The 25,900-nt window shown below is 52.4% G+C and overlaps 2 protein-coding genes across 5 annotated transcripts; one reads left to right on the forward strand and one right to left on the reverse strand.

Annotated features, from left to right (window-relative positions):
* Positions 1-575: 575 nt before the first annotated feature.
* On the reverse strand, positions 576-15,475 carry Scaf1 (SR-related CTD associated factor 1). Of its 4 annotated transcripts, none has more exons than XM_048790523.1 (11): positions 15,322-15,475; positions 12,554-12,667; positions 12,239-12,296; positions 11,440-11,534; positions 11,069-11,196; positions 10,858-10,973; positions 5,185-8,028; positions 4,381-4,463; positions 3,909-4,127; positions 1,318-1,446; positions 576-1,018 (listed from the first exon to the last, which is right to left on the reverse strand). In XM_048790523.1, exons 2-11 carry the CDS (start codon positions 12,659-12,661, stop codon positions 827-829), a joined length of 3,972 nt encoding a protein of 1,323 aa, XP_048646480.1. In that variant the 5' UTR covers positions 12,662-12,667; positions 15,322-15,475; the 3' UTR covers positions 576-826. The 4 variants fall into 4 exon arrangements, with proteins under 4 accessions (XP_048646480.1, XP_015352011.1, XP_048646479.1 ...); XM_015496525.2 differs by having other exon boundaries at positions 11,069-11,169; positions 15,322-15,474; XM_048790522.1 differs by lacking the exon at positions 15,322-15,475 and adding an exon at positions 14,858-15,309.
* Positions 15,476-16,849: 1,374 nt separating this feature from the next.
* On the forward strand, positions 16,850-20,717 carry Rras (RAS related). The gene is made up of 6 exons (XM_015496534.2): positions 16,850-17,048; positions 18,925-19,012; positions 19,111-19,213; positions 19,306-19,414; positions 20,157-20,275; positions 20,349-20,717. Exons 1-6 carry the CDS (start codon positions 16,896-16,898, stop codon positions 20,431-20,433), a joined length of 657 nt encoding a protein of 218 aa, XP_015352020.1. The 5' UTR covers positions 16,850-16,895; the 3' UTR covers positions 20,434-20,717.
* The last annotated feature ends 5,183 nt before the right edge of the window (positions 20,718-25,900 follow it).

The following is a 25,900-nucleotide window of genomic DNA, read 5'->3' on the forward strand; positions in this document are numbered from 1 at the left end:
TACCCCTGGAGTCTCTGAAACCTGTGTATCCCAGTGACCCTGGGTCCTTCCACTCCTCCTAGCTGGGCTGCTTTTCTGGGAAAGGGGAATGACAGAAGCCAGGGTAGCCAACTCACCATTTGGCCTACCTACTTTATGCCTCAGTCTCCCTCTCAGGAGAGAGGATTAGATCACCCCAGCCTAAAATGGCCACTGAAAAGAAAATTCAACACGGTGGGGCAAAGATCCTGCATTTGGGGACAAATCCAAGGGAGCCAAAAAAGCACCCTGATGCCCTCAGCTCAGAAGACATTGGGGACATGTCTAGACCCTCCTTCCTATCACCACCACTTTTGATCAACAACTTTTGATTATTATGCTAAATGCTTCACCTGCTTGTGACTTGTGTAATCCCACAGTACCCACTTTACAGATAGGGAAACTGAGGCCCAGAGAGGGCCATGCCCTTGCCCTAGGTCACATAGTCTGGTCTCTGCTTCCTACACTCACACATAGGCCAAGACTCCTGAGTATCCCTCCCTAACTCTCCTAATTTGTCTCTGAGGGAAAAAAAGCTAAAATAATGGGGATGGGGATAACATTTCATGAAATCTTTAATGAAATTGGGGGAGGGACACGAACAGAAGGGAGAGGAAATGGGGACAGGCTTGGGGCAAGGGAGATGGGCAGAAGCTGGGCAGGGCAGGGGCTCTCCTCTTCCCTGCAGCAACCCTCCCCCAATCATCCCACTGATGGGGGAGGGAAGGAGGGAGATGGAGCCATAAATATGTCCAGAATCTCAAAGAGGCGAAGGGTAGAAAGAGTGGCTGTGGTGGGAAGGGGGGTCTCAGAGAGGAGGGAGGGGCAGGCCTGGGCCACCCTTGTCAGGGGGCCCTGGCTCCTTAGGCGGCCTGGGGGGCCCTGGAGGATCCCCAGGCTTGCGGCCGTGTTTGCGGAAGTAGCGGTAGCGCTGGACGTAGGCCCGTACCAGGTTGCTCACCTTCACCGGGTTGATCTCACCGCTTTTGCTGTGGCAGATCTGGGAAGCCAGGGGGCACCTGGAGTCACTGCCAGCCCCCTGCAGCCCCCTTCACCTGGGACTACTGAGCAGCACAGTTTGGGCCTGGGATGGGAGCCACTCCCCCAATGACTAGACCAATGCCCACACTTGGACCTGCTAACAACGGGTTCCCCAGTTGCCAAAATGAGCCCAGGTGGCCCTGAGGAAATCCTGTCATCCTCCTCACCTGCAAAACCACCCCCTCATTCCCATCTCCCCACGTGCATACGTCAGTCTGACAGATCTCGCTGCAGCACCTGTCCCCCTGTGCACCCCACCTTGTGGACAGCCTTCCTCAGGATGTCCTTGTATTCCTCCTTGGTAATGTCCTTCTTCTGATAGTACGGCTTGATGGCCAGCTTCACCTCTTCCACTGCCCGCTCCTGTGTGTGCAGCTTCTTCAGATACTGGTGCATTGGTGACAGGGTAGGAGAAAAGGGACAGCAAGGCCCAAATGAATGCCTGTGGAACCTCCAGGCCTCCACTCACCTCTGCAAGCCAGCTTAGCCTCCTTGACCATCTAGCTAGGCCCAACCACACTGGCCCACTGGCAGAAGAGCTAGGAGGTAGAAGTCCTATTTAGGGTCTGCCTTGTATTCTCTTTGCCACAGTCATACTAGCCCACTGGGCATCTCTACACTAGACCCTAACCTGTCCCAGGCCTGGTCATAACAGGACACATGTATCCCCTCCCTCACAGTCCAGTGGGGAGATAAATGTTAGCCAAGCAATTACAACCAGAAAAAAAAAAAAAAATTTTTTTGTGGGGGTGGTGCTGGGGATTGAATTCAGGGGCACTCAACCACTGAGCCACATCCCCATTCCTATTTTGTATTTTATTTAGAGAAAGGGTCTGAGCTGCTTAGCACCTCACTTTTGGTGAGGCTGGCTTTTTTTTTTAAATATTTTTTTAGTTGTAGATGGACACAATATCTTTTATTTATTTATTTTTACGTGGTGCTGAGGATAGAACCCAGTGCCTCACACATGTAAGGCAAGTAAGTGCTCTACCATTGAGCTACAACTCCAGCCCCAAGGCTGGCTTTGAATTCGTGATCCTCCTGTCTCAGCCTCCTGAGCCGTTGGGATTATAGGCATGCACCACTGCACCCAGCCAAACCCTTTTTTTTTTTTTAAATATACATGACTTTTCCTAGTTTTTTTTTTTTTTTTAATATATATCTTGGGGCTGGGATTGTGGCTCAGAGGTAGAGCGCTCGCCTAGCACATGTGAGGCACTGAGTTCGATCCTTGGCACTACATAAAAATAAAGACATGTGTCCATCTATAAATTAAAATAAATATTTAATATATTTATTTATTATTTTATTTATTTTTTATATGGTGCTGAGGATCAAACCCAGTACCTCACAAACGTGAGGCAAGTGCTCTACCGCTGAGCTCCAGCCCCCAGCCAACCACTTTTAATTAAACTTTTTAGGGCTGTGGTATGAAAATGTCACAAGATCTTCGGCAAGGTGGTGGTGAGTCCCAGTTTGGGTTTTCATAACCCTGCCCTGACTCCTGATGGATGGCAAGATGGTGGGGCACTTAGGGGAGCCAGCATTCTGGCAAGAAGCAGAGTGTGTGTTTGGAGGGCAGGGGTATGTGGCTGAACTCAGGTTGTACAGATGGCACACTGGCACTGGAGTCCTGGTCTACCACTCCTGTAGGCAACCAAACTCTGTAGCTTGTCTGTAAAATGCCGCAGTACCTATGGGAAGGACTAAGGTGATGTTCACTGAGAACACAGCATGGACTCAAAGGGAGCTGGATTATTGGGGAATAGGAGAGAATGTTGAGCCTCATAGAAGAGGCTCTGCCCTGGCCAGCAGGCTAGAAGTCTACACAGCAGAGCTGAAACAGTAGCGCCCCTGCCTCAGTGAAATATTTGCAAAAGTCGCTGGGAATTGCCAAAAGGGGAACAAATATTGTTCAGCAGAGGCCCCCTACCAAGCACAAGAGGCAATCCCTTAGCAACACCACCAGGGAGGTCCCTTTCCTGATCCAGACAACTCTAGCCTCTGCCCCAGGACCAAAACACATGGGAGCAGGCAAAGGATCCTGGGAAGAGAAGGGATATATGGCTACAGTGGGGCAACATCTTGGATGACATGGCCACAAGGATGCAAACTGATGAGCTGCTGGGGAGCTCTATTGAAGGACTTCTCAGGTTTTCCCAGCCCAACAGAAAGTGGGTTTCTAAAGAGATACAGTCAAAAGAAAGAGAATGTTCCTCCCATCCCAAATGTGGAAACAGAAGACAGGAGAGGACAGACCTACTGTCAGAGCACCACAGCACATAGCACATGCCATGGACAAAGACCAGCTACACTATGGCCCCAATGTTTCTCACATGGGGATTTCTATGGGGCTTCATCTGGCTTTCCCTTTGGCACCCTTTACTAGACAGGTAAGGGTAGGCAGGGTTATTGGATGAGAAAGACATGTAGCTAGACCTGACCTAGCGGTAAATAGCTTCTGAGCCCCAAGAGTAGGAACTGAAAAACCCATGTCTGTATTTGCCTGGCAGCCATTCCTCTTCCCTTTATCTGGGAACATTTTCTTGACTTCTTTTGAAAATAACCCCCTCCCACTTACAAAGAGAAAGAGGCAAGAGAACAACAAGTAACTGAGTGGCAGACTTGTCTGTGTGTGACTGTGTACATGTGGGTATATTTACATACACACACATATTCATAATGTGCTATTAATGTGCTATATATATATATTATACATATATTACACACACACATATAATTTTCTTTAAAAACCTGCCAGCCCCCTTTCCCATTCATCCATTCTAGTGGAAATTTAGTTTCTTATTATTTAATAACTGATTAATACACTTCTCCAGGGCCCAGCTCACCTTGTCTGTGTCCCCTCGTCCCTCGGAGCTGCTGCTGCCCTCTCTCTTGTCAGATGCAGCGGCCAGCCCAGTGGGGGTGGGTGGGGTAGAGCCACAGCCCCCCAGGGGGAGACTGCCAGGAAGCAGGTAGCTGGAGGGGCCAGGTGGTAGACCCAGAGAGGTGGGCACAGGAGCTGGGGCCACCCCCAAACCTGAGGGTGGTTTCCGGTGGCTGAGGATCTGTGGGAAAAGGTGGCGGGTGGGAGGCAGGGAGAGTTGCACAAGATGAGCAAAGAGTAAAGGGAGGTGGAAGGGAAAAAGGAACTTATACCCTCACTGTTCCCACCCTGATTTTCCAACACATCTAGGGCAACACGGTCCTCTTCTGGCCAATACCTTGCCCCAAGGCCTGCTGGGAGTTGTAGTTCTTCTCCTAACCAGAGGCAATGGACAAAGGAAAGGTCTGTGGGGACTCTTCCCTAGGGAAGCCCACCTGGTTGGTGGCCTGGATCAGCTCCTGGGCCTTCGCTCGGCTTGCCATGTTGGCTTCTTCCATCTTGAAGAGAAGTGCAGTCACTGCAGGAGGTGCAGAGGTAATGACATAGACATCAGGAGATAACAGGAAAGGAGATGGTGAACCTCACCTAGCCACCTGCTACTTTCTCCCACCCTTGGCCCGTAAGCCATAAGGCTTCACATACTTAGAACAGGAAAAAGGGGCCTCTGCCACTAAGAGAATCCAGCCTCAAAAAAAAAAAAAAAAAAAAAAAAACAGAAAAATAAAAAATCACCCCTTACCCTGAATGTTCTTAGGACTTAAGTGTGTGTGCATGATTAGGGAGAATATGATACCATGGTTACCAAGTGACAAGATGGTGGGAGACTGAGACTGTGTCCTACCCACCCCTACCTTCCACTCATGGAGTCCCAGCCTCTCCCCTTAACTCTGCAATCTGGCAGAGTCAACCGCCATCCCCTAAGGGACATAGTGCCCTGTTCAAACCATCTTTTCTGATTCTTCTATCCTAGTCTGGCTCTAGGGAAACCCCAGATCCAATGGCTCCTCCAGTCTGTGCTGGCTGCCATCTGTTCCTATTTGCCCTGCTCTCTCCCAGAATGCCCTGACAATTAGATGCCTCTGGAAAGACCCTGATGGGTCCTCAGCCACCAGCCCATGTCCCTACATTCCTACCCCTCCCAGGGCATCCCCTTTGCCTTTAAACATGTATCCACCAGTTCCTATCCTTGAACCTTTCTCATCTGCACACCACCCCACCCCTGCCAGCTGAACACTCACAGGCCAGGACGCCACTGGTGGTGCAGTCCACACCAGCTGGTAGGTTCCAGGGCATGGGCGGGGGCAGTGTGGGCAGCTGGGAGACACGGGTTGCTGGCCCATCCTCTGCCCCTGAGTCTCCAGCTGTGGACCCTGCACTGGGAGCAGTGCTAGGGGCAGCTGCAGCTGTGCTGGTGGCTGTGGTGGTCGCAGGCTGTTGCTCCTCCTCCTCCTCCTCCTCCTCCTCCTCCTCTTCTTCTTCCTCCTCCTCCTCTGCCCCACCTCGAACCCCAGCCTCTTCAGTAGCCTCTTCAGGCAAGAAGGAGACCTCAGGAGTCTTACAGCTACTATCCACAGTCTGTGAGTCTGGAGTGAGTGCAGGGGGTGGAGGGGCTGCCTTGGGGGGCGGGGTGCTAGGGGCCTTGGCTGCCCGCTCCTCCCCAGACCAGGAAGTCTCCTCTGCCCCCTTGGTTCCAGCAGCTTGACTACAACTATCTGCCTTGGATTTCTTCAGTGACACAGGGCCCCCACTGCCGCCACTGCTGCCTCCACTGCGGATCTTTTTCCTGGTCTTGGATGGCTTGGTCTTTCCCTTGGTCCCCTTGGCTTTCTTGGCCCCAGCCTTGGCCTTGATCTTGGTCTTTTTGGGCTTGGTGCTGCCTGGAGCAGCTTTGGCTACCTCTGTGGGAGCCCGCTCATCAGGCTTGAGGAAGGGGGAGCGGCTCTCCCGGTCACGGCTGAACTTGACTCCGATGGAGCCCAGGCCACCAGATGCAGCATCCTTAGCTGGGGTGGTGCTGCTGACACCTTCCCGGATCAGAACTGCCACCTTGGACTGCAGCTTCACTTTCCGGGAGGAACAGGAGGAGGAGGAGGAGGAGGAGCCTGAGCCACTGCTGACCAGAGGCTTTGGTGGGGGCCCTGAGGAAGGTGCTGACTCCTTGGGAGGCCGGGCCTTCTTAGACGACCTGTCCCTCTCCCTGTCTCTGTCCCTGTCCCGATCCCGGTCCCCCCCATCAAGAGCCTTCCGCCGAGAGCCCTTCTCCCGGGAAGAGGAAGAGGAGGAGGCAGCCCCTGAGCGCCGACGGTCCTTCTCACTGCTCTTGCCACCCCGCTCTTCCCCACTCAGTCCCTCTGAGTCGTACAGGACCTCACGCTTGGGTGATGAGGCTGGGGCCGGTGAGGGTCCTCGGGGGTCGGACTTGTCAAGCCGGCCCACAGTGATGGTCCGCTTGATGGCGAAGAGATCATGGTCCGTGAGGTCCTGGATAGAAGGCGGCACGGCCCCCCGGCGGCGGCTGTCCCGTTCTCCGCTTGCCGAAGTGGAGCCTGAGGGCTGCTGGGTGGGCACCGGTACTTTCTCGCCTCCATCCCCAGACCGCTTTTCACCCCGGGAACGTGAGCGCTTCTTCTTCTTCTTGCTGCCGCCACCATCCCGATGCTTGCCTCGATGCCGCTCACGCCTGGAGGATGACGACGAGGAAGTGGCCGGGGGCGGAGAGGCTGAGCGCCGCCGTCTCCGTCGTTTCTCCCGGGACCGTGACCTGCGGCTACCCCCGCGGCGGCGGTCTGAGCTGCGCGAGCGGCGACGGGCAGAGCGGGACCGGGAGCGGCGGCGGGCGGACGATGAGGTGTGGGAGCCTGGCTTGCGGTCCCGAGAGCGGTGCTTCTTGGAGTCCCAGGGGGAGGCCGGTGCCGGTGGGGCAGGCTGGGTGCCAGAGGAGGATGAGGCTGCCTCCTTGGCCTCGCCCCCGCTGCGCTTGCGCTCCCGCCTGGACTTCTTGCGAGTGGGTGGGCCCACAGCGGAGGCAGCAGTCGCAGTGGCGGTGGTCGGGGAGGGCGAGCGCTGGCGGTAGCGCTCCCGCCGCTGGGTCAGGATTTTGCGGCGGAGGTCCAGGCCGCCCCAGCGCGTGTCGGCAGCAGGTGGCGCGGGAGCCGGCTCCCCTAGGTCCACCTGTAGAGCTCCCTCGCCATCGGACTCCGCGTGCAGAGACAAGAAGTCATCCCCCTCAGGGGCCCGAGGAGCAGGCGGTTGGGGCAGGGGCTGGGTTGCAGGGGTGACCGTGGAGGCCGGAGGAGGCCGGGGGGCCCTGCCACTGGCCCTGAAGAGGGAGAGCGCCACCCTGGGCTCTTCCTCTGGCTGGACGATCTCACCCTCCTCAATCTCTGAATCAGCAGGTGGCAATAGTGGTGGAGGGAGAACAGCTCCACCAGCTGTCACCACCTCCACAGAGACCTTGCCTTCCCGACAGGCCTCTGCCTCTGTCCCTACCACAAAGACACGCCGTCGGGTGGCTCCATCTGCTCTCGTGGAGTCCGCTTGGGGTGGTGTTCCAGGGGCTGGAGTTGGCTGTGGGGGCTGTGGGTCCGGGTGGGGACTCTCATCACCTGGGAAGTCCTGGCTCAGGCTATTATCATCATAGATGCCTGCCAGGGTCTCAGAGATGCGGCTGATGCTCTGGGACAAGCCTTCCTCCTCCTCCTCTTCCTCCTCCTCCTCTTCTTCCTCTTCCTCTTCCTCCTCCTCCTCCTCCTCCTCAGGTGAGGGAGTCCCAGCTGATGAGCTGGGGTTGGAGCCGGTGGGCTCAAAGGGATCATACTTTTGCTCTGGAGCAGGTGGTGGGGAATAGGCCTCATCGGTGGGGTGGAAGGGGTCATAGATGTCAAATCGGGGTGCAGGAGGAGCTGGGGGGGCAGGTGGGGGAGGAGGAGGAGGAGGGGAAGGGGAGGATGAAGAGGGAGAAGGGGATGGTGAAGAGGAGGCAGAGGAGGGGGCAGGGGGTGGAGCAGGGCCCCCATCTCCTGTGCCCAGGGTGAGGAGGTGGCGGGCACAGGTGGGTTGAGAAGAGTGAGACTGTGGAGAAACTGCAAAGGAATAGGGCAGACAAGAGACATTGTCAGGGGCACTCCTTCCTGTCCCCCGGTGGAGGGGCCTGCAGGGAGGTCTGTGCCCATCACTGGCCCTCCCACTGACACTCACTGCACAACCAGGTGCTACTCAAGTGCTTTTCGTGGGTGCCATCTAGAGGATGCTCCTAACCCTACTCCAAAAGTACATGACCCTTGGGGCATGGGAGGCATTTGAGGGAGAGAGCTGAGTATCATTCCCATGGGCAGGCAATAGAGAGCAGGGACCAACCAGGGTGCAAGCCCAGTCAATAGGGCGCTCAAGCCTGCACTCTCAGGCTGTAACAGCATCACACACTAGCCCTTGAAGCCTAGGAACCACCTTGACCAATAGTGGTAACATCATCACAGCAGAAACAGGCTGGAGCAGGAAAGCCAGGGTTCAAACCCAAGGCCACCTCCAAGGCCAAAGCAAGCCCTGGCCTGTGATGCCAACTGCCTGCTGTGGGAGTCTACCCCATTTTTGTGGAGACAAATATGAAGCTGAGAAGGTTAAATGGTGGTCCAAACCAAGGAGGTTGCAGACCTCACGTGCCTAGACAGCCGAAATCCTCCCAAGCTCTCCACTCTGACATGAGCCCCACCCAAAGGGCCACACCTGCTCCCGACTCAAAGATACCACTAATAGCAATGACTAGAGTTGGCTCCTTCCTCTGGGCCAGGCACATGCTTTGCAGATCACTTCCTTAGTTCACCTTTCTAAGACCCCTCTGCACTAAGCGCTACACTCTGGATGTCAAATGTCACACAAGTGGAGACAGTTAATAGGCTGTGCCAAAAGTGAGGAGCTGGGCCTAGATTCAGATGTACGCATCTGCACATGGGGGCTGTTCTCTCAACCACACCACCAGGTCCCTGCCTTGCCAAGGGCACCAACATGGTCAGGTGAGGACAGTACCAGGAAAGCAAGGGGCTTACAAGGGCAGCTCTAGAGCCACCTTGTATTCAGATCAAGATTCCTGTCCTCACCAGTAATGTGACCATGGACAATGGCTCGACCTGTTTGCCTCAGTTTCCTCATCTACAAAATGGAACTTGGTTCATTTATTCAACACATTTTTACCAATCCCCTATTTGTGCCAGGCTCTGTTCCAGTTACTAGGGATAAAAAGCACTGAGCAAAACAGATAACAATCCAGGCTTTCTGGGAGCTTATGCTAGAGAGGGGAGAGGGAAAGACAGGTACCAAGTCTAGCTCATAGGCTGTCAGCTGCTGAGGTGCCTGGAGAATAAGGAAGCAGGCAAACCTGTGTTCACCCCGCACAGGTGACAGCAGGATTCAGGGAGTGGTGATGGCACCTAGTGCCCAAAGAAGACCTGGAGAGTGTGAGCACCTGTTTGCCCTTGTCATTACCACCACCTTCAGCACAACACAGTTGAGAGACTACAGTAATCCAGAAACAAAGAATGACACTTTCTCAAATAACCTCTATAACAGGACAGGATTATGATGATTTTGTTCTTTTTCCTGAAGTTTTAGTATTTTTCAAAGGAAAAAGACAAAAAGTCAACTGGAATTAAAAAATAGGGGTGGGGCTAGGCACTGTGGCACACACCTATAGTTCTACCTACTGGGGAGGCTGAGGCAGGAGGATTGCTTGGACCCAGGAATTTGAGGTGAGCCTGGGCAACACAGTGAGAATCTTATCTCAATAAAAACAGAGGCTGAGAGTATAGCCCAGTCAAAGATCACCTGCCTAGCATTCACAAATTCCTGGCTTAGATCCCTAACACCACAAAAAATAAGTAAAAGATGAAATATAACTCAGAGCCCCCTAAAAATAACTATTAGGTCTTGGATACATCTATGTCACTCTTAAGGTCCAGGCATCAAATACAGTATTTTGCCTGTTTCTGGAATGAAGGTTTATTGGAAAGCTGCCCTACCGTTGTTTACTTATCCTCTACAACCTCTGATTTAAGAGAAATTTCAAAGCACACTATGGGCCCACAAGAATGACATGGGCCTAGGCACCATGTGTCTAAATGTAACCTGGCACAGGGGGTATATAAGCCACATTCATTAAGGGAACTGGTGTCATGGCTGATATGATGCCACGTCTGAGACAAATACACCGTCTACCCCTCCTCTCTACCTCCTTGAACATGTGTGTGCATGCAGAAGTGAAATCTAAACTAATAGGAGTCCCAGGGATCAGCAGCATGTTGTTAAAAAAGCAAATTCCCAGACTCCCCCTCAGACTGCAAAATCAGAATCCCTGGGCCTAGTGATGTCCATATTACTAAGTATCTCAGATGTAGGCTCAAGTTGGAGAAGCACTGGTTTAAGCTACTCATGGGGGTCTATTGCCATGTGCAAGGTTAGGGAGCAGATTCTTACTTGCACAGTACACACTGTAGAAATAAAAAGCGTGGGCTTTAGACTCAGGCCCACCTTAGCTGAAGGCCTGGGTCCACTACTAAGCACCTGGCTGTGACGTGGATCAAGTGCCTTCTCACTTGCTCACTGTTCACTCCTCTGGAGGACGGAGACTCTTGAGCTCCCCTCCTGGGGAGAGGAGTTCTCAATGTAGTGACACCAATAGTTAGCACTGGACACCAAGGGTTTCACAAGTGCTCATTGCTCCTACTCAGTCCATCCCTACAGCATCCATTTTTATTTTACATATACCTGTGTGTACACATAACTTTTACTGCAATCCCACATGAAAAAAGTTAAGTATTTTTGTATAAATGACATGATTATCACTACTACTGTTACTAAAAACAGCTGACTCCCACATAAATCCAAGACCACCTGCCCATCTCTGCCCCAGCCTCACATACCCGTTTTGCCTGTCCTCCAGGCCCTGAGACGGGGCAGCAGGCTGGGCACAGATAGGGGGATAGGATCCCTGTCCCCAATTCGGACCTCGGCCACCAGCTCCAGCATGTCCTCACTTCTGCAAGGCGGAAGGAGTAGTTGAGCCTCAGGGATGCTGCGGCTCTCAGATCAGGGCGATCCCCATTCCAACAGCCCAATGGCCCAATTACTCACTCGCCAGGCCGTAGGTCTAAGCGGCTGGGAACCCAGGTATCCGGAGGATCCAGGATGCTTACTAGCCCCGTGAGGAAGCTGTCTGCAGCCATGTCCAACACCTGGAGTAGGCCAGGAGGGGCTCCATGCTGTGAGAACTCAAATATTATATCCCCAGTCCCTAAGCTCTCAGGAACCCAGTCACTGAGACCCCAAGAAAACTCAGGGTCATACCTATTCCCTTATGCTGCCTGCTATCAGAAATTAAGACCCAGAGATCAAGCCCCCAGAACTTCCTGTCGTCCTCTGTCAGGACCCCAGATCCAGGAGATTGGTTGCCTTCCCCATTCCTCCAAAACCAGGAGTGAAGGTACCCAGCCCCTCTTACTCACAGTAGCCGTGTCAGTTCCCCCTGACTCCTGGGGACGGGGCTCTGACCGTGGGCTCCGGCAGCGCCTCCATCGAAGGCCATGACACCGAGAACCATCTAGAAAAAGAGATTTGCATGGGGATTGGAGACAGAACTAGTCACAAAGACCTCCTGGCGGGGGAGCCTGTTCTAGTGCTTGACAATGGAACCATGCATCACCTCCCAACTCAGGCCCTGGAAGGCTTCCCAACAGCCTCTTCTGGGGCTTCTCATTCACCCAATTGTTCTCATGCTCACAGGATGAAGTCCACATGCTTCAGCTTGATGTTCAGCCCCTGCTGCAACCCAGTCTCCACAGACTTCTCCTGTTCCCCCTCATATCCTACCACCCTGCTCACACCCTCCCGCACCTAGCCCCAAGGAACCACAGCCAGTCCCTTAATGCCATGCCCTTGTGCCACATACCTGCTGCCCCCTTGCCTAATAGGCTTCCCTCCAATCAGACAACTCTGATACATTCATCAAGACCCAGCACACCTGTTACCCTCCTAGGAAGCCTTGCTGACCTTCTCCCTCCATGCTAGTTTGGGGAGCTCTCCTGCCTTCTCATAGTGCATCGGGCTACCTCTAGGCTGTGACTGTCTCTCCCCTGCTCTGGACTGTGGGCCCCTCAAAGGCAGCTATGAGGTCCAGCCTATCTTTGGCTCCCTGTGCCCAGCACAAGGATGGTACCCAGTAGTCCCAGGAAAAGCTTATCCAAATGATATAAGGATAAAGAATGCAGAGAAGGTGAGGCTGAAAAGAACCAGAACCCACCATACCTTTATCATTCGGCAGATCCCCCTGCAGGGAGCTTCCCACAGCCTGCTGAATGGCCCGCTGGGGAAAAACGGGGTGGGTGGGGGGTGGAAAAACCAAGAGTCAGAGGTCTCAGGTAAACTACCCTCTGCAACCTCTGCTGCTTGGGAGACAAAACATTCCAGACACCCCTACCACCAAGCAGGAGTACTGAGCCAAGAATGCAGGCCCCCAGCTTCCTCCCTGGTCTCCTCCCCATAGGCCCTGAAGACAGGGCCCTGGAATCTGGACTCCCAGCACTTCCTCCTCCCTCAGCTCCAGGAGTCCAGCAGCCTCACCAGAATAAAGGCAGAAGGAGAAAGTGTGGGGTCTCTATCAGGTGGACCATCACCCCGATCCTCGCCTGACTCCTCTGTCTTTCCTCGAGACTCATCTTCTTCCTCCATGGTCACCTGGTGGTCAAGGGGCAACAGTGTGGAGTGGAGGCCAGGGAAGGGGATGAAAACAGAGGATGGATGTGAAGACCTCAAGGGCCTCCAACAGTGCCTCCATCAGCATCCTCTTCGGCATCCCTCCTCCTTTACTTTATCCCAGTCTATCCTGTCCTTGGGAGAGTGCATACACACATGGACTAGAGCAATTCTTTCTTTTCCTGGCTTTCACCTGTCAACAGGTCTCCTCGGTCACCTATTTCAAGATCTTGCTCCCTAGTTCCCATGGCTCCCCAACATCCTATCCAAACTTCAAGACCTCACTCCTTACCCTCATAGGACTAACACAGACTTTTTTTGTGTGTTGTGATTTCAAACAGTGTGTTCCACAGTCCCATAAACCCACCTTTCCCAAACTGATAATATACAAGTGTACTAGACATCATCCAATGCCAGGTACCACATAGCTTCACAGGGCATCAATTATCCTCGATGGTGAGGGACCAAAGAATTTTTATTTATATATTAAAAAATGGAGCCATGAGATTAGTCTGCAAAATCTGTAATGCCACTTTTAAAGCAAAAATGCTAAAGAAAGGCATGCTTTCTCCTAGTCTCATGGAGGCACTTGCCTGTTACCTTGTTGCCTATCCTGTGAAGCATGGCCAAAGCCCTGGCAATGCCACAGAAATTCTTAAGATTACAGTGCCAGTTAAGCAGCTGAAAGAGCATCCTTTAGACCGGCAGATGTCCTGATTAGAACTTCAGAAAATATGAATATTACAGCTGTGAGCTTTGTCATAACTGACAAATCCGCTGCTCAGAAAACAATACCCAATGTCAAAATTCCTAGAAAGCTTCAAAATCCCTAAGCCATACTCTGTGCTTATCTGTAAATGGCAAAATAGTAGCATCTATCTCAGAGAATAGCTGTGAGAATTAAAAGTCACAGACTCATTAGCACATCCAAAGTGCTCAATACACATTAATAGTAATTATATCGTTAGTTCTTAATGTCCAGTTTTCCCCTACATCTGTCTCCCCCACTTCCTCTGCTACAAATCTGTGAAGAAAAGACCTCAGCACCGGTCTCTGACTTACTACAGATTTTTCAAGCTGTGCCCAATCTTCCATTCACATATTTAACCTCACAGTACTCTAAAAGTCTGCCTCTTCTCTAACCCCTCACAGACACATCTTGCCCTGTTATACTGTATCCCAGTTTCTCTAGCCAACATTCAATACCCCTAGTCTTGTGGACAGTTCCCAGCCCCATAGCTGCTCTCCAGCACCTCCTAGGAAGCACATGCTACCTAGAATAGTCACATATCCAAGATCTCCTGCCTACAGACTTGAAGACCCACAAACCCTCTGCAGCATATTACTCTTGAGTCATGCTCTCAGCTCCTTAGATCTTTCAGACATTAGAAGGTTCTGCAGATAACTGTAGTTCTCAAACTAGAGTCCGGGAGCAGTTTAGTACATCACAAATAGCTTGTTACAAAAAGTAAATAGAACATAACAAAAATTCTTCACAGTGCTTCACAAGTAGTAAGAGGAAATATCAATTCATGGATCTTGCATATTAGTTACATGCATATGTTGTTATGCACTGAGTTTCAATGAGAAATGTATTCCTGACTGCCAATCAAGGTTAAAAGAGTTTGAAAAGCACTGTGCTGGGTAAGTGTAGAAGACCTTACAGACCCTCTCAAACTTTCATGGACTAATTCTAACTTTCTTTACAGCTCCAGGACAATGCAAAAAATTTAAGCAATTTTCATGTGAATTACTTTCTGAAGGGCAAGTACATTTGAGCTGGGCAAAATATCCAATACTCTATTTTGCATTATTCTCCACATGTTTATCTGGCCCCCAAAGGCATTTGAGTTTGCTTCAAGCATAGAAATTGGATTCTTGCAATTCCATCAAAGCCATCCTAGATGGTTCCAGGTCCTTCTAACTGCCCCCAGGCTCCTGTCACCCAGATCAGATACTTGGAGACCCATCCATGATTCTTAATACACCACAATATTTGCCTCCCATCCCTGGTGGGGGTGGGAGGGGAACAAATTTCATTCCTCGAGGTGGCCTTAAGCGACTTTTCTACCCTCAGAGTTCTTCCAGGCATGATAAATAGTCAGACCTATGTAGATCAGCCGCATCCACAGACCAGCCCATGTAGACACTTTCCAGTCCTAACAGACATACCCCAGGTTCTGTAGGTAGCTTTGCAGATACTCCTCAGCTCTTGCAGACCTCCTTCACCCCTGGGACACAGCTCAAGATCTCAAGATGGCCCCAAAACACTCAGCAGACCCTATCCTCCGGTCTGCCTATAAAGACGAGCTACAGTGTCTACGGACACTACCCAAGTCAGGTATATGATGGAGAGCAGGCCCTAGGCCCGGTCCAAGCCCTACGGACGCCCCCAGTCCTCTCAGGGACACCCCGTAGACGCCCCCTGGTACCCACAGACGCGTCCAGGGGCCCTGAGAAGGCCCCCTGCTCGGCGCCAGGCTTCGCCACCGCAGCCGGGTTCGAGACTACGCCGCTAAGCCCTCCAGGCCCCGTGGCGTGGCGGGGGGTACCCCGGGACAACTAGCAACCCGACTCCGCCCCGCCCACCCCAATAGGCCCGAGCCCCGCGGCCCGGACCGCCGCCGCCATCTTACCCCGCCGCTCGGGCTGCGGCTCCGGCCCCAGCGCGGGGCGGGGCGGGATGGGGCGGGGCTCGAGAGCAAAGGGGGGGAGTGGGCGGGGCTAAAGCGCCGCCGAGCTTGCCGGGATTTCAAGTACCGAACACGGTGCCCTGAAGGCGGGCAGGAAGAAAACCGGACTCGGTTTCCCAGCAGGCGATGGGGTACATGGAGCGGGGTACGCGCGACGCACGCCGGGATGCGTAGTCCGCGTACCGCCACCGTCGCGCGGGGACAGCAAGGGGGTGAGAGGTGAAGTGGGCGGAGTTGCTGTGGCTCGCGGTGAGGCCCCACAGTCCCCTGCGCGCGCGGGGAAAGGACGGAGGAATCGGAAGTGGCGTAAAATATTGCTCAGCAGAACAGACGCAAGGGAATTGTAGTTCCGCCGAGTGGCTGGAAGTCGCCCCGCCCACATTCTAGAGATCATAGAATCCAGATCCCGCAATACCCCCTCTAAATTTAGAACCAAGGAGCTGGACTCTTCAGCCTCCTCACTTGGGATAGAAAAGTCGGAATTCTTAATTATTTCACAGCAGGATTTTCCTTCTTCAGGAATCAGTCCTCCTTTCTCAAATCCAAGTCAGGAGCTTCGGCCTTTCCCCTTTCAGACTATTCCAGGTATCAGGCTCACATTTGATAGGAACCAAGAGTTCGGGTTCCCTCACACAGAATTCAGGGCTCCCAGCCTCCAACAGGCCCGCAGTTCCCTCCCTCCCAGGAGTCCGTCTCCAGCCTTATTTTCTCCAAAGAACCCAGTGTTGGGACTTCAGCTTCCGCTTCGAAGTCCCACAAATCTTGGCCCCAGGCCCTTCATGACCCGGGCGTCCCGACTTGGGCTAGCTGGCTCATGGATCAGGAATGCAATGATCTCACGGCCCCTCCCTGACCCGTTACTCTGCAGTTTCCCTCCAGGGCCCCTTCTCCCCTCCCAGTCTGTCTTCCGTTTGGCTGGGACAGCGGGAACCGGAAGCCTGGGTCCCTAAGCGGGCGGAGATTCCGGCTTCTAGCTGAGACTCTCGAGTACAGAGCTTGGCTAGGATCCCAGGATGGAGGTGGAGCTTCTCTTCGAGACCCGCTTCTTACTTTGAGCGCCCTATATACGGACGCGCGCGAGTCGGCAAGCCCCGCCTACCAGAATGAGACCCGGAGGATGGTTCTCAGAGAAGCTGTCACTAGATCCTTATTTGCATAGCCCCACCCCGAACGAGCTTCCCTCCAATCTACCAGAAAAACGAGCTCTTGTTAGCATAAACACGCCCACCGACGGCCCGCCAGCTGAGAGCGCGTGGCGCTACTGGGTGGGGTAAGCACAAAATTATATTAGCATAACCACGCCCCACTCGGAATTCCCCCTTGCAGCAAACTTCGTTCTCCTGCCCTTATTAACATAGCTCCTCCTTTTCACTGGTCTTGCCTCCTCCTTAAGTGTCCTGAGACCGGAGTCCTTGCTGCCAGAGCTCATGATTATGCAGTAGACTCATTAGCGTAGCCCGACCCTGAGTCCCGCCCGGTTTCCCCCCTGTAGCAGAGGCGGCAGCAGCGGTGGCGACATGAGCAGCGGGGCGGCGTCCGGGACTGGGCGGGGGCGGCCCCGGGGCGGGGGGCCGGGACCCGGGGACCCCCCGCCCAGCGAGACACACAAGCTGGTGGTCGTGGGCGGCGGCGGCGTGGGCAAGAGCGCACTGACCATCCAGTTCATCCAGGTAGTGGGCCCTCACCCGGGAGGGGTCCCCGAGACCCAGACCTCAACCTTTGGGGGCTCCCTGAGATTTCTGTATCCCCTTGACCCATCACTGAGACCTTCCTAAAAGACCCTCTAATCTTAAAAGATCCCCTCAGGTTGCGACTCCAAGCTCCCCCAGGGCCTCCACCCCCTGCACGCGGGACTTCTCCTAATACATCCGGAGACCCACCATCCCTCCCGCTTCTCTGCTGACCTGGCTCTGAGTACCTCCTGAGAGCACCTTAAATAGAGAGCAGTAGCCTCATTCAGATCCTGTGCACTCCCAAGGGTTCTCCACACCCTCTGCCCTGTACCCTATTTCCCCTCAGAGGCTCACGGAGAGAACAGCTGTGTCCAGCACCTTTGAGATTCCCCCAGTGGGGATTCTTGCCCCCTTCTGGAATCTCCCCCAGCATCTAGAAATTTGCCCAGACCTTGGCCCTGAGGTTCTTCTGGAACCACCCAGTCTTGAGACTCGCACCCTCTAACCACTGCTCAGAGAGGATTTCCCCTCAGACCCAAGAGATCCTGTCCCTTAGCCATTCCTGAAAATTCCCAAGACCCCAAGATCTGGCAACCCCCATTTGCCAGACCTCCACTCCTCCATGTCCAGTCCTCCTTCACTCCAACTCCTTAAGCCTGTCTTAGAAACTCCATGCAAGAGGCCCAAGATTCTTCACACTTCCAGAAAGACCTGCTCCTTAGGAGTTTGGCCCCATAAATGCATCACAAGGCCTGGAAGACTAGTCTATGACAAACCTTCCAAGTGCCAGCAAACCTCCTCCTCAGGGCTGGCCCTCAGTTCTCAAGCCTGAGCTTCTCTGGTGTGCTCTGAAGACACGCCCCTAATCCCCCTCAGAGCCACAACCCCACCCAGGACCTGGTCCCTACCCCAAGCACACCTCCAGCAGATAGGATGCAGCCTTTAGACTCCCAGCCTCCAAATCACACCTCTCCTGAAAACCGTCTCCTGCCCAGGAAACCTCTACCACATTCCCATGGGAAACCCTTCCCACTTCAGCAAAACCCTTGAAAGGTGTATGTCCCTAGGTGCTACTGGAGAGGCCCCAGGGTTGCAGACCCCTCCAGAGACACCCCACCCACAGCAAGAGCTTTGGGTGAGCCCCACCCATGCAGAGGAAGGCCCCAACCCTAAGCCTCTTGCACCCAGGGGCAGACCAGAGCTGGCCCAAGGCCTGGCTGGAGGCGGCAGGACCCAGGCAGGAAGGGCGGGGCTGGGGCTGAGGGTGGGGCAGCCTCTCCACAGCCGGATTGGAACCGGGACCTTCCCCTGGGAGGAGACGCTGGAGGCCGCTTGAGGAGGAGGGGAAGGGGAGGAGAAAGAGGAGGAGGAGAGAGGGAGAGGGAAGAAGAGGAGGGAGAGAGAGAAGACAGACAGCTTCTCTGAACAACAGCTCCTAGTAACTGCTTACTGTTTGCCTAAGGACATGTTAAGTATCTAATAGAGATTTCCCCTGAGTTTCTAATGCTGAATGAGTGTACTGCTATTCTTTATTCTTAAGCTCATTTTTCAAATTAGGAAACAGGCTCAGAGAGGGGAAGCAGTTTGTTCAATATCACACAGCCAAGATGTAATCATGATATGAAAGATGTGCTTCATAGCACAGAGGACAAGAAGAGATGCAGAGAAAGAGACTGGAACAGGGAGTGGCTCAGATACCCAAAGAGAAGGCAACAGAGAAGTAGAGACCTAGAGTCAGAAAGGTTAGAGACTGAGAGAGAGAGAGAGAGAGAGAGAGAGAGAGACCAGAGAGGCAGGTAGAGTGAGGAGGGACCAGGGACAGGACATCCTGTAGGGACACAGAAGTAACAGTGGCCTTTCCCCGCCCCTCCAGTCCTACTTCGTGTCTGACTATGACCCCACCATCGAGGACTCCTACACGAAGATCTGCACCGTGGATGGCATCCCAGCCCGGCTGGACAGTGAGGGCGGCTGGGAATGGGTGGGAGGCATGTCACCAGGGGCTCATTGGGGTTGGTTGGGGGAGCCTCGTTCCCATGGTACTCCTCCATCTCTTCAGTCCTGGACACCGCGGGCCAGGAGGAATTTGGGGCCATGCGGGAGCAGTATATGCGAGCTGGCCATGGTTTCCTGCTGGTGTTTGCCATTAACGACCGGCAAAGGTGAGAGGTGGCCAGTGGCCGATTAGTATGGGAAGTCGGGGGAATGGGGGGCACCACCTGGGCTGGACTTCATTCTCCCACTTCTCTCCCAGTTTCAACGAAGTGGGCAAACTCTTCACTCAGATCCTCCGAGTCAAGGACCGTGATGACTTCCCCATTGTGCTGGTTGGGAATAAGGCAGATCTGGAGACACAGCGCCAGGTTTGGGATGCCGCCTTCCCTGGGGACCCCAAATGGGGTTGGGAGGCTCCGTCCAGTACAGCATCCTCCTCTCACTCCTGCGTCTCTGCTCCCTCCAATGCCACGCTTCTCATTTGGATGTGTTATCCCCAAGTAGGACCATCTGGATCGCCAGCATCATTCACCAGAGGACTTAGCACAGACGTCCCCAGGACAGATGGAAGGATGGGGCAAAGGGCACCACCCCCATGCACACCTCTGAGACCTGAATCTCTGCCCCTTGCCTCCTCTTTTCCCACCTAGCCTCTCCCCACAGTCTCTCTTTCTCCCCTTACATAGACCTCCCACTGGCCTAAGCCCTCCCATAGCTCCCCAGTTCTTCCACCAAATTCTGTGGGATTCCCAGTTTTAGGGGGAGCTTGGCCTGTGGCCTCTGCTAAGAACACCTTACATGCCCCACCCCCGGGGCTGAGACTGGAACCCAGGGCTTCACACATGACAGGCAAGCACTCTACCACTGAGCAACACCCCCAACCCACACCCTTCCTGGCTGCTAGTTACCTAACTTGATCGCTAGTTACCTAAAACGTCCATGAAACCTCCGGATTCCTCACTTGAATGGCACCAACTCCCTCAACATCCACCCAGGATCTTTCTGCAACTTTCCCCTTGAGCCACCAAAGGTTACCTCAATTATAGCCTTCCCAGCTGGGGTCACCCTGAGCATGAGAACCTGATTCGTGTCCATAACCATCCCCACCAGGTCCCCCGATCTGAAGCATCTACTTTCAGCGCCTCCCACCATGTGGCCTACTTTGAGGCATCAGCCAAACTGCGTCTCAACGTGGATGAGGCCTTCGAGCAGCTGGTGCGGGCCGTCAGGTAAACTGAGTCCCCTTCCTGTCACCCTGGTCTCCATCCCCTCCAGCCCAGACTCAACAACTGCTTCCCACAGGAAATATCAGGAACAAGAGCTCCCACCCAGCCCTCCCAGCGCCCCCAGGAAGAAGGATGAAGGCTGCCCCTGTGTCCTGCTGTAGCCAGGGTAGGAGAAGTGACCAGCACAAGCTGTCGGGACCAGCTGCCTTGCACCTTGCTGTGTGGCCTGAGGCCCTGGCTGAGCCTCAGTTTCCTCCTCTGGGTCTCCCAGGACACACTACACCTTTTACCCTTATTTCCCAGCCTCCTCTGGGCCAACGCCACTGTGTGCCTTTTGCCAACACCTCTTTTCCCCACCCAAGCCCCTGGTGGGGTGAGGGGTTCCAGGGTCACTGCTGTATATAACTCCCCACCCCCAGAAAAATAAATGTCACTGCCAATGTCAGGAGGTGGTTTCTAAAAGGGAAATGGTGAATTCAGGGCATACTTTCAGTGCCCTACTCTAAAGCCTTGCCCAATCTAGAACTGTCGTGGGGCCTAGAACCCATTTCTTGGGAAAGGATGGGAATAAACTGAGCCAGGTGTACAGACCTCACTTCCCTTCAACAGCGTGAGCCCAACCTTTACTGTTTGGGTGGGCATTTTGTTAGGATGAAGTTTAATGTCTAAACTTTAATGTCTTTGGAAAGTTCTAGAACTGCACTGTTCAGTAGGGTGGCCAGAAGCTACATGGAGCTATTTAACTTAAGACCAAAAATCAGGAACACCAGCAATATTTTAAGAGTTCAATAATCACACCTAATTAGTGGCTATCCTGTTATGGGATGGAGCAAATGTACATCCCTATTGGAAAGAAACCAGAGAGGCAGGCAGAGTGAGGAGGGACCAGGGACAGAAAGCTTTACTGGACAGTACTGTTCTACAACGTTCCAAGACCTTGGAAACAGGCAAATACTACAAATGGTGTGCACCCCCCCTCCCCGCCACAATCTATATTGAGAAAGGTCTTTTGGCTGGAAGAGCAAGGCAGACAGGTGGACAGAATGATATCAGGCAAGTTTTCAGTTCCAGAAAGTTCCCAATGGGTTTGACGTCTGAATCTAAGCCCCAAGTCCATCTTGGGACTCATGGGGAACATCCCATCTGAGCCTCTTTTGGTCTGTGGGGGACAGGAGGTGGAAATACAGAATGTCTTTAGGTCACACTAAGCAAGTGGTCTTCAGATTTGTAAATCTAAAGCTAATCTGTGTCTTGACCACCACATCCAATCTAAGACCCTCAATCCTGCCCCAGATTTGCTGACTTGGAAGGCTGGAGCCAAGAGACCACCAGCCACCCACCTCCCAACCGTCTCTGACTGAAAATCTTTGAACCCCAACACCTACACATTATAACAGGCCAGAAACCTCCTCCGAGATGTCCACCTGCCCTAGAACTTAGGCCTTCACCTGCCACCTGCCATTAGTCAGCAACCTGTTGCCCTGGTCCCTGATCTCTAAATAGCTCATTCCCAATGCAGAACCTGCCTTGTGGTACAGATACAGTGTGGCCTGGCGCAGCCTCAGGGGCCAGGCTCCCTGCATTCAAATCCAGCTCTGACTGGAGATGAAGCCCGCTAGTAGAGTGCTTGCCTAGCAAGTGAGGCCCTGGGTTCCAGCACTACCAAAAACAACAAATCCAGCTCAGGATCCTCTATGAAATGGGGGTGATCACATAGCTGCTCTGCAGGGTGGGTGAAAGGCTGAGATGATCACAAAGCGGGAAGGATCTCGGCACCTGGTCCACACCAAGTGCTCATGTTTGATGACCATGGCCCACTGTTCTCTGTTCTGCCCCAGAACCATGAATGTCCCTCTGTATTCCAGATTAGAACACTGATTAGTGAATATCCCTTTCCGGGTTTCATTATCACAGAATCCTTGGCCTGTATTCAACCTTCCGCCCTGGGACTAAGCGTGGCTCAGCTGTATTGTGCTAGGTTCACTCCCCGCCTCTCTAAGAAGGGGCCCACCCCTGCTGGGTGGGGGAATGTGAATTACAGGAGGAAACATTTCTCTCAGTTTCTAGACAAGGTCTGACACTTCTACCTCAGCCCTAGTTGGGGGTCCTTTGCCAACTTCTTTCCCCCAGGGTTCCATTATTGACACTCCCCAGTAGATCTGAATCTTTCCTGTGTTGTTGAATTCCTTCCAGACACCCACCTTCTTACAGGACCAAGATGCACATTGAGAAGGTGACAAGTTCTTGTTTGTGGCCAGATAAAGGTTCAAAAAGACAACTGGCAGGCCATTTTTGGAAGGTTCATGGTTAATGCCATTCTAAAAACTTGAGACAATGCTGAACAGGCTGGCATGTCCCTAGGCATGTGTTGGTGCCGAGTTCCTCTGTAAGGTTCCTGCCCTCCCATGCATTCTGGCGAACCCTGACAATGATTTTTAAGTCTCTCCCATTTTGATGTCCTTGTCCTTATTCATCTTTCCTGCCTGCCTTTTCTTTTTGTCATGTCTTAGACCTCTGCCAAGCCTCCTGGGTTCTCCTGCCATGGAGAGCAGGAGCTGTGCACCATCCTAGGTGCTTCAAAGCACTTCATCTTCCCAGTGACAGTAGCCCATTTTACACAAAACAAAGTTGAGGATGGGAGCTGTTAGCCAACTTGCTTGGCAGCAGCCAGTATTCAAATTTGGGCAGTTGGGTTCCAAAGGCCAGCGAATGTTTTGCTACTGCTAAAGGAATAAATGATCCTTGCTCCATCAATCACCTTCAAGATACTCCGTCCACTTTGTCTGATCTCTGGACAATGCCAATCCTGGTGCCTTTGGCCCATTTGAGAGCCTAATCCAGAAACTGAAGTGTGTCACTTGCCATCAGTGGCTGCACTTTCACATGCTAAAGGCCACAGTTCAAGGACACCAGTAGTCCACCCTCAGTCCTCAGTGATTCTCTAGGAAGTTCATGGTCCATCAGTGACTCTCCCATTGCAGTTCTTGAATGCTGCTGTCCATCCTGCATTCTGAAGACCCAGGTTCTGAAATCTGCAATGTGATCACCTAGACAACACCAAGGTTCTAGAACTGCAAGAGTTCTTCCTCAGTTCATTTGGAAGGGAACCTAGGACATTGATGTCTCCACCCTGCCTCAGAACATGTCTGGAACACCTGTGGTCTGAATTGAAAATGAGCACCCAGGTTCTAGAATGACAGCCTGTTCACTACTTTGTAAACTGGGTTCTACAGTACTGCCAGTTGATTTCAAAATTCTGACATTCCTGTCTTTATGTTGCCCAGGTTGGCCAGGAACTTGCCATCCTCATGCCTCGTCTGCCAGGTAGCAGAGATTACGGTAATGTGCCATTGCATCCAGCTAGGATTTTATTTAAAAGTGGATTCTGGCTGAGCATGGTGGCACATGATTATAATCCCAGTGACTAGGGAGGCTGAGGCAAGAAGATCACACATTTTTTATGTAAGCCTGGGCAATTTACTGAGACCTTGTCTCAAAATATTAAAAAAAAAATTAAGAGAACCAAAAGGGCTGGGACTACAGCTCCATTGTAGAGATCCTAGGCAACCCTAGGACCTCTACAATGGAGACATCAATCTGTAGTACCAGGAGAAAAAAAAAGACGTGGAGCCAAATATGTGAACTTGAGGTCAGCCTTAGCAATTTAGTGAGGCCCTGTCTCAAAATACAAAGGGCTGGGGATATGGCTCAGTGGCAAAGCACCCCTGGGGTCAATCCTGGGTGTGGGGTATGGCCAAATGAAGAGTACTTGCCTAGCCATCGTGAGGCCCAGGTTTGTTCTCCAGCAACAGCACCATTAAAAACAAAATGAAGAGCTGGTTCTGACACAGTAGATCTGAGCCTTCATCTCCATCAGCTTTTTGGGGACACCAAAGTAATGGCTATACTTTGAATAGCAAGGTTTAACAATGCAGGACTTCATCCACAAATGTAGACCAGTCTCTAGAAATTGCAAGCCCACCCCGGGACCTTGGTGTTTAAGAGTTCTGAAACAGAGTCATCCTCAAATTAGAAAGTAAGAAAAAGTTTGCTAGTTCCTGAAGTCACTGTAGTAACTTAAAAATACATTTTAAGGGCTGGGGATACAGCTCAATTGATAGAGTGCTTGTCTCGCATGCACAAGGCCCTGGGTTCAATCCCCAGCACCAAAAAAAAAAAAAATTGAATTCACAACTGGGCGTGGTGGTGTATACCTGTAATTCCAGCAGCTGGGGAGGCTGAGACAGAAAGATCACAAATTCCAGGCGAGCCTCAGCAACTCAGACCCTAAACTTAGCAAGATCCTGTCTCAAAATAAACAATAAGAAGGGTTGAGTCTGTAGCTAAGTAGTAAAATGCCCTGTGGTAAGTCTCCAGTACCAAAAAGAAGGAAGGAAAAAAAAAAAGGAAGAAAAAAATTCATGTACTTTCCCCTTCAAAACATGGTGTTTTCTTGGGGCTGGGGTTGTGGCTCAGTAGTAGAGCACTCACCCAGCATGTTTGAGGCCCTAGGTTCAATCCTCAGCATCTCATAAAAATAAGTAAGTCAAATAAAGGTATTATGTCAAACTACAACTAAAAAAATTTAAAAAAAACAAAAAAAAAAAAATGGTGTTTTCTCAGCAACTCAGGAGGATGAGTCAGGAGGAACATAAGTTTGAAGCCAGCCTCAACAATTTAGGGAGACCTTATCTCAAAATAAAAAATAAAAAGTGTTAGATTTATAGCTCAGTGGTAAAGCAGCCCTGGGTCCAATCCCCAGTACCAGAAAGTAAAAAAACGAGTTTAAAAAAAGAAAAAGTGAAGTTTAATTTCCCTCTCATTGAGTATACATATGCTGAATCTCAAGACTGCTCTAGCAGAGTGTAGCCAAAGTGTTGGGATATGATATCTGAGATTAGGAGTTTAGAATCTGGTGGCCTCCTCCGGCTCTCTCTTGGATCACTCCTTCTGTGGGAACATCAGCCGCCATGTTGTAAGGATGCTCAAGTAGCTCCACAATGGGGGCTCAATGGCAAGGAACTGAGAACTCCAGCCACAGTCACCCTGCAAGTGGATCCTGCAGCTAAAAGCCTTCAGAGGGCTGCCACCCTGGCCAACATTTTGACTGTGTTCTCATGACAGACCCTAGTAGGGACTAGGCCCCAAACTCCTGATCTTGGGGAACTGAAGACGATTAGTGTTTGCTGTTTGAAGCCATTAGATTTCATACTGGGGTGGTTTGGTACACAGCCCACACCCAATACACCAACCTCAGGCGCCATTTACCTCCCAGAGTTCTTGAAAAGCCCTGTTCCAGACCCTGTGCCACCCAAAACGTCGCAGGATAGAGACACTCCAGCCTACAGTAAAGTGTTTGCCGTTGGTTGTTTGGCTGGTTGTGTGTACACAGTGTATACAAGGTGAGTTGTACAGAAGCCCAAGAAAGAGCAAGAGACTAGGGATGGTGGGGGAGGGGAGGGAGGCCAGGACAGAGAGGGCAGAGGAAGGGAAGAGGGACCCATTAAAAAATAGAACCACATCCAGACGACAATGGGAGGGGGCTGTGGGTGGGGGACAGACACAGACAAATTGCTGTAGAAAAGGAGTGGGAGGGGTAGAGGGTGGGGACCTTCTCCCCCCCCCCCC

Source organism: Marmota marmota, unplaced genomic scaffold (genome assembly GCF_001458135.2).
Source record: "Marmota marmota marmota unplaced genomic scaffold, marMar, whole genome shotgun sequence".
NCBI classification, from domain to species: Eukaryota; Metazoa; Chordata; class Mammalia; order Rodentia; family Sciuridae; genus Marmota; species Marmota marmota.